The sequence below is a fragment of the Pinus tabuliformis genome, chromosome 9, assembly GCF_031772625.1.
Source record: "Pinus tabuliformis cultivar Carrire ecotype Pingquan chromosome 9, CPIR1, whole genome shotgun sequence".
NCBI lineage: Eukaryota > Viridiplantae > Streptophyta > Pinopsida > Pinales > Pinaceae > Pinus > Pinus tabuliformis.
In genome coordinates, this window is record NC_142307.1 from 1,388,270,561 (window position 1) to 1,388,279,063 (window position 8,503).

The following is an 8,503-nucleotide window of genomic DNA, read 5'->3' on the forward strand; positions in this document are numbered from 1 at the left end:
CATCTCTATAATTTGGTTGCAAGAGAAGATCTCATGGACTAGATTACACCCTTTTCTTACCTCTTATGCAGGATTACCACTGGTTTCCATTTGGGTTTGGTCTCCCTATACGGGATCCTAACCTCGAAGGTCTATATTAGCACATGTAGGGTGTGCATAGAGAGACATTGGCCTCCACAAAAATAGAAAACACTCCATGGCTCTTCATGAATGCTCATAGATTACTAGCAATCCACTTTTGGGATGATGGTGAAATGATTAGTGCATTATGCATATCAAGCCCCCACATGAACCCCACACTCTTGACAAGTGTCCCAAGACTTGTACAATGTCAAGCTAGTATTCATTCAACCACTTGGATGCTCGCCAAGGATCTACATGCATCTCTAATTCATATGGAGACCCATGGGGTCATTTGTGTGCCCTCAGACCCACTGGGAGCACCACAGGTCTACTATTTGGAGAACAAGGGGCCACCCCCTTGTCCATCATATTCCGAGGAATTTATTCCTCAATATGGCACTTTTGGATATTATTATGCCTTTGGAGGGCCCTACGACATGCACATATTATTATTTGGCCCTTTGTGAGGCTTATTTTTACACTTACGAGCTAGTTTGGAGGGCTTGTCACCAATAGGGGTTCTATTTACACATTATTTTATCATTAGGGGCTAATGTAGGCCCATAGGCTAATTCAAACTCCTTAGAAAGCTATATATTGATGTTAGAAACATTCATTTGGATCATCACTTGAGTTGGGATCTCTCTAATCATAGAGAATTTTCACACTTTTTCCTTGGTGGATATTTTTGGAGATGGATGAATTTTGATGTATGGATTTGAGCAATTTCTTTTGTCTTGGAGCTTTATTGAGCAAGCGAAATGCTAGTTGGATATACTCTATAACGTTCTAAGTAAATTTTGATATTATTCTTGTTGTTGCATACTACTAAAATTAGGGCTAGTTGTTGCATTATTGAAATGTGGAATTGAGCATGTTTTAGCTAATTTAATGTATGGGCCAATGTTAAATGAATGAAATGTCCTAGATATTTATTCATCTCGAGAAGCTTGTATCGTTTTCTTTGAATTATAAATGCTTGAAGGTCACTTTTCTTTTCTTTCTCTCAACATTGGACAAAGTTGACTTTCTGAACCTCCTTGATCAAGAAACCAAGTTCTTACTCATCATTATCCTTGACTCCATATCCCCAAGTGAACTAGGCACTGATCTCTCAAAAGGGTGATCGTTTCAACCCTCTTTTAACCATTTTCCCCTATTTCCCCAAGTTTAGCCCCATTAGGTCACCTAGGGCATCAATTTCCCAAGAATTGACCCAAGGAAAAAATTTGATCTTCTATGGGCCACTGTGTTGGTGGGTCCCCTCCCTCTCCTCCAAATTTGAAGCAATTCTAACGGTGGAATCTCCAGGAATCTCAAGCCCTAGCTCTAGGATCGAATTGTGCCCACACATCCTTAGGGCTATACCTCAATAGGATCAATTCAACCTTTTGAAGAAAGTATTCTTATTTGGTCCTTTCCCCTCACCTTTCCCAGGATAGGAACATCATTGGTTGCTACATTCCATCCCCGAACCTAGGTTGGGTCCACTTGGCCCCGTGTGGTCCACAAGCTCTCATATCATGATATATAAAAATTGATAACTTCTTCCAACAAGGATTTATAAAAAGGTAAGAGTGATCCAAGTCTTAACATTAAAAATATGAACATGGAAATGTTTCTTTGATTTTATTCTATGTTGATGATTTAATTAGAACCAAAAGTGCTACAAGTTTGATTGATGAAATAAAAAAAACAATGACCAAAAGACATTGGACAAATGAATTATTATTTACAGATTGAGGTATGGAGGGAAGATGGTAAAACTTTGATCACTTAAACTATGCATAGGAAAATATGAAGATTCAATATGAACGATTGCAAACAAATGTCTTCTCCATTAGAACAAATGTTCAATTTTACATTGATGATGAAACAAAAGAAGTAAATGACGCTCTATATAAACAATTGACTCAGTGAACATACTTAATCAGTGCATGGCTAAAGAAGACGAGAGCCATTAGAATGTTGAAATGAGAGTAATTTGTCATCTAAAAAGAACTATTTATTTTGGTATTGAATACACTAATCATTTGAATGTTGAAATGACAAGTTATTCAAATTCTAAATGGGCAAGGTATTTAGATGATAGAAAATCAACCATTAGATATGTATTCAACAAAGGATTTAAAATTGTCATGTAGTAAAAAACAACCAACTATTCCATTGTCTTATACTGATGCTAAGTATAAAGCATCATGCAATGCTACTTGTGAAACAATTTTACTAAGGCACATTTATGAAGACATGGAAAAGATAAAGAGTACAAACAACTATCAAATGGAGCAATCAAAGTTAATGAAATTAAGAAACAATCCAATTTTTCATACAAGATCAAAACACATTGAAATTTGACATCATTTTGTAAGAGAAAAAAATTCAATCTAAAGAAATTGATTTGATGTACTTTGACACAAATGAGAACATGGCTAAGATATTCACTAAGCCATTAGAAAAGGGAGTTTGTAATATGTATAGATATGCAAGATATGATAAGAGAAGTCATTTCTCCACTAAGAAAGAGTAAATAAATGAAGAAAGGTAATAGCTGGCAGATTTGTAGGGTTGAAAAAAAATTGTAGATAGTAAGAATAGAGAGCCCATAGGAAATAGGAAATTGTCAAATAATAAGAATACAGTGCAGATAGATAATTGTCAGACAATAAAAATAAAATGTGGTCAAATAATTGATAATAATTAGCATTAAGAATAAGTGTACAAATTCAAAAATCAACTTTTGAAAGATCTATTAATTACTATTAAAAAAAAATCAACTTTTGAAAGATCTATTAATTACTATAAAAAAATTATATATATGTTTTATCCTTTAATGATAATATAAAATTGGGGCGAGCTCTTTCTATATTTTGTTTATTTAGTTTTTTATTAATGTCATAGTGAAAATATATCTTGCTTTATATCGTTATTATATGTTATATAAACATATTTCTCTAATGAAAGCATCATCGCTACATTTCTTAGTGCTTAAACATGTTAAAAAAAATATATAAATAAATACACCACAATAATAAAAAAATCTGTGCTTAAACATATAAAAAAATGAATATGAATAAATACACCACATAATAAAAAAGCTGCAGATTCCTTCATCTATATTCAAAATACACAAAATATATGTACAAGGCTCTGGATTACTGGTATGGTTTATTCATTTGAATAAAGTGGAATCTTATTTGCTATGGCTGCAGATTCCTTCATCTATATTCAAAATACACAAAATATATGTACAAGGCTCTGGATTACTGGTATGGTTTATTCATTTGAATACAATGGAATCTTATTTGCTATGACATAAATTAAGCAAACTAAATAGAGACACTGTTGGGAATTCCTTTACCAGTGAGTCCGCCTTTGTGACTTAAATCAGAAGTGTTTGGATAAAGAAGAGTATATGCAACTTGGGTAGGACCACACCTGTTCTTCCACCTCTCTGCATTTTGGTTTCTCTCTGTTATATTCTTCTCTATCTCCTTTAACTTTGTTCCAAAACGGTTGAAGGCCTCTATCACACGTTCATCATCAGTCCATTCCTTGGTGGCTCTCTGCCCCAAATATACCTCATCTGTTGATTGACTGGATAAAATTTCTATGAGGGCTATGCCCAGGGTCGTTTGAAATTGGTTATTAATCGTTTTGAGGTAAAACAAGTCTGGATTCTCTACCAGCTCTGCAAATTCTGGGGACCCTTCTTCTGGAATGAACCTTCTGCTTATGGTGGGCCGATTAGGCATGTATCCGGCGTAAGGGTATTGCCCAAAATTAACTGCAGCGTGAAGAGCCGAGGCCACCCATATGATTGTAGTTAATGCCTCTTCAACTTCTTTCACGGTTTCCATTCTGTACCACCATGTTTCTTTCCTCTTGTCTCCGTGACCAACATTTCTGATTTCGTTCCACCATGCTTGCAGCTCTGTATCAGATTTCACTGCATCATCATTCTGGTAGTACAAGGACAGGTACTCCTTAACCCATGAAACTATTGCGAACCATATCTCCAATCCATCCACAGCGTAAGGGTAGTCTTCGATCATCAGCTTCAGCCCGTAGGGCATTGATGAGTCCACCACTGCCATACCCCTGTCAAGTTGTAGCCACATTCAGGTAAAAATGTTAATCAAAATTCAAATGGTTGACACAAAGATGAGGCTCAGATTTTAATCAGTATTGATTATTGTTTAGAAAACAAAGAGCACTAATCAGCACAGCATCATACCAGAGTTTGAAGTCCATACATAAAACATTACAGTGAAAAAACAGAACTGACTGAAAGATAAAATCTGTATACAGAGAGATACAGTATAATTGCAAGGAGATAGTCCATATTTATAATAAATTGGGAGAAGCCCAACATTGAAAAATGGTCGTTGGACAGTTCACCAACCAAGTAATGATAGGTCAAATGTGCACAGTAATTAGATCACTGACCTAAATAAATTTTAGTCTTTAACTCCATGGTGTATGTACAACAACAATTATGATTACCTTTTCATGAGATCTGCAGGTAACCCTTGTTCGTCAAGCCTCCATTGCTTGTACACTACCGAAGAAATCTCCAAGGCATACTTTCCAGTAAACACTGTTCTTTCAAGAATGCCTCCGCCATTTATAAGAATCTGGCGAGCCAGAGCATTGATGTTGATTGTGTCCCGGAAATGAGGGCTCAATAGCTTGTGAACGGGATGCATCACACTCAGCTGTCTGTTAGTAGCAATAATAAATGGTTCCGTAACTGCATGAGTCTTGAGCCTGAAAGAATCCGACCATTACAGTCTCAGTCTGGACTATATATAGAATGATATTGTAAATATCAAACAAATTCTGCAGGTATTCTATTAGTTGTGGCTATTTGGGTTTTACCAGTGACTGATAAGCTGATGGTAACCAGAATCATTAACGGTCACGTACGCTTTAGCCAGCTGCCATAGAGCTCCTTCTGCGCCTTCCTCTGCTGGAGTAAACACCTTCCCAACACTTGCCCGATCTTCTGAAGGGGGTAGGCTCAACTCGATTGCAACTGGCCTTAATGTGCCATCCTTCTTCAGGAAGAGAATTGAACGAGAAGCATATGTCTTGGTGATAGACAGAGCATTTATTCGATCCAGATGCGGCATCAAGGCGTCATGGTGGTCCAGAATGAAGAGTCTGTTATCCCAGAGAGCCTGAAAATATCATATCCATCTATGAATACATGAATCTCACTGCTGCTGCAGATCAAAAGACAAGCCAAATTACAAGGAACAAGCATTGAGTTGGATCAATATACCTGCTCCACTGTTAGACCGTCGAGATTATTTTCGATGTGTGAAGCAGTAATAGAACTGATCTGAGGACCATACATCAAAGGGTCCAGTTTACTTCTCGGAGGAAAACTCTGTGAATTCAACCATTCACAACATTAAAATTATGTAGCCTAAGCTTAATTAAAAATAGAGAGGAGACAGATGGGGACTAGAGGTCTGCTGATTACTTGGAGTCTCTGTATAACAAGAGGATTGACTCCGGCCAGCATCTGGCGCGCAAATTCTTCATCTTTCCTCCATGCAAATTCGTCATCTGCACCCATTAATCCCATTTCCAGTAAGTTCAATTATTCAGAATCTGGTAGAAATCAAGCACAGAATAAGAAGATGCATGGACGTGTTTGGAAGAGAAATACTCACGGGCTATAACTTGAGGAAGGGGATACTTGAACAATTTTTCGCCGTCTGTTGTAAGAAACTCTTTGACAAGCTCAAAGGGAATGAAATTTTTGGCAGCTTCCAGAATTGAGTTGTTGGGCAACTTTTTCCCATCGGAAAAGAGCTTCTTAATGTCTTTAAAGGAGTCGAACTCATTCATAGTTGAATCAAACAGCGATTTGAGCTCTGGTACCAGGAATTGAACAATTGCCTTGAGGGAATGCGCTAAGAAATCAGACATTTTCAGATGCCCAAAACGCTCATCTCGTGGGACATAGATCTCGAAGCTCTTGTCTAGTCGCAGTCTGCTTTCAGTATCAGGGTCTGTCATCAATAAACACCCGCCACAAAATTACATATTTAGCACCCTGCCCATAAATGGGATTCAGTGATTCTATAAATGGGCAATACTGCTAATCTCACCTGTTTTTGAACGTCGCCGGCCTGTTCTGACCCTCCGGGGGTATGGAAATTCTCGAGACCCTCCCAGCACTGGTCGGCTGAGGTCCACATTCTTGTCTGGGTTTCCGAGGTCATTGTATAAATCGTAGTCATAGACTCTGTCCCACTGCTTTCTCTCAGTCTCCGACATTCCATCGTATTCGCCTCTTAGGTTCATAAGCTCCTCTTTCCTCAGTTTTGTAAGCGCGGGAGGACAAGTCGCAGGGAGATAGCTCTGTGGATTAAGTAAAACGCTGTGAGTAGCCCTGATTTCATCACCTATGCAAAAACACTACCTGATCTAATATATGAGATCAATGAACACTTAAAACTTTACAGACTGATCATATATTTACCCGATTCGAGAAAAAAATACGCCTTCTCTTGTATATGGAGGCGGGATACACCCAAGAGTTGCAGTCGAAATGAACATTGCCATGACCAGGAACTTCAAGTGTAAGTGACTCGAGGAAGAACTGGTTATGATGAGAATTTGTGACGATGAATGCTCCTGGGTGTCCCAAGCTGGGGTCCCAATCAAACTCGATACCATGCTTGGTATGACCAGTGACAACCCCTTGCGGCCTACAGAACCATTTCTGGAGAAGCGCATCCTTGGTCATCTTTCCCATTCCATTTCCTGCAGAGGAATTCAGAGTTACAATTACAGGTTACAAATTACAATATATAAAAGCTGGGTATTCTGCTTAACCTATAAAAACTGCGAAAAAGCTTGAGGATTAAAGTAATGAATGAAGAATAAACACCTACTGGAATCGATTTGAGATATGCTGACAAGCTGGAACCTGACTGTCTTCCCAACCAACTCGCTAAGGCCGTCTCTAATGCCCGCAGTGATATCGCTGAAATCCAAGACATTTTTCTTTTGTATCACCACAAACCCTTTAATTTTTTGATGTCCAGGCTGAGGTTGGGCAAGCTGCAACAGCTTTGCAAGAGTAAGCATGATGGTTGAAAACATCTCTACAAGCTTATGCAGAGGGTATAAAAGCAGGTCTGCAAGTTTGTCCATGGTGGGAGTTTGAGTTGACTATGAGTATGACTGAGCTGGCTGCAAACACCTAAACTTGTAAATACTGCTGAGATCTTTGCACAGAAATCTGAGGAGAATTCATCGAGACACAGAAATAGAGGAAGCCATGATATTGGTAAAGGTGGAGGGTAAGGCCAACTTTATAGTACTCATGGTATACTTTCAAGATTCCTTTCACGCGCGTACTTTGTTGTATCTCATGAACTATGGCGTTTCTCCCCAGACTTATATCTCATTTGCACGAATGAAGTGCCCGGATACAATGGGAACAGTCCATTATGGGATAAATTTCGTGTCTGATGTCTTTTAGCATGGTATACGTATACTGGTGGGCTGTACCTTCGTGTATGTAAATCAGGGCAAACAATATGCGTAGAATTCAACAGTATCTCCTAATATTTAGGTCATGTTTTACTCACTCTGCACCCTATGCATTAATAAATCAAACCACAACATCGACATGACACTCTCTACTGTCATTCAAACATTAGAATACAGTCAGCCGTACATCTCTGTCATGATAACCTTGTTACCCATGGTTGAAATTCCAAAATATTCAACCGTACAGTGGAAGAGAGTTATCCTTCTCCTGGCCCATTCTTCTTCAATTAGAGGGTCACTGAAGTCTGAAGGACTTCTCAAAGTTTTATAGTCCTGATACTTCTGTCATTGCATAAATGAAGTGACAGATTTGGATGGGCATGGCCCATTTTCTTTAATTAGGCGGTGCCTGGGGGGCTTCTCAAGCTTTACTTTATGATATAACTAATCCTTTCAGGTGTACAAATTAAACTCATTAGCAGGTGCTTCCATTTCAAATGTACTTGTGTAGGTATCAAGGCCCCGTGGGATGAATCCCTTTATTAATCTTTTACAAAGTAACCCTAGCTTACACAATAGTTGAAACTTGAAATATAACAGCTTCAGCCATCGCTGTCTCCCTTTACCAATAAATATCAAGCAAAGATCTTCGACCATCGCTGTCTCTGCTTCTTTACTGTTAAAATATGTAGCAAAGAGATCGTTTTCAGTGCAATTGGTACCTTCACTTTATCATCTTTAATGGAATTTGTATTGTATTCTCCAGAATTTCCACATGAAACGCTGTAATCCAGGGATGTAAATTTGCTTTAAGACTAATTTTGCCTTTATTCCATTCCAACTTTCAATTTTCAGACTCTTTAAG

The 8,503-nt window shown here is 38.1% G+C and overlaps 1 protein-coding gene across 1 annotated transcript; it reads right to left on the minus strand.

The window, feature by feature from the left end:
• Nucleotides 1-3,207: 3,207 nt before the first annotated feature.
• Nucleotides 3,208-7,619, minus strand: LOC149153697 (putative linoleate 9S-lipoxygenase 5). The gene is made up of 9 exons (XM_089446150.1): nt 7,035-7,619; nt 6,620-6,903; nt 6,246-6,498; nt 5,805-6,146; nt 5,612-5,697; nt 5,408-5,515; nt 5,002-5,303; nt 4,627-4,890; nt 3,208-4,221 (listed from the first exon to the last, which is right to left on the minus strand). Exons 1-9 carry the CDS (start codon nt 7,294-7,296, stop codon nt 3,450-3,452), a joined length of 2,673 nt encoding a protein of 890 aa, XP_089302276.1. The 5' UTR covers nt 7,297-7,619; the 3' UTR covers nt 3,208-3,449.
• Between the last annotated feature and the right edge of the window lie 884 nt (nt 7,620-8,503).

Excerpts from the sequence above, each read along its gene's own strand:
- LOC149153697 (XM_089446150.1), bottom strand. The coding sequence starts at position 7,296 with ATGGACAAACTTGCAGACCTGCTTTTATACCCTCTGCATAAGCTTGTA. Across the intron at positions 5,698-5,804 it reads CCTTCCTCAAGTTATAGCCC|ATGACGAATTTGCATGGAGG; the intron begins GTGAGTATTTCT and ends TAATGGGTGCAG. Across the intron at positions 5,516-5,611 it reads TTGTTATACAGAGACTCCAA|AGTTTTCCTCCGAGAAGTAA; the intron begins GTAATCAGCAGA and ends TTGAATTCACAG.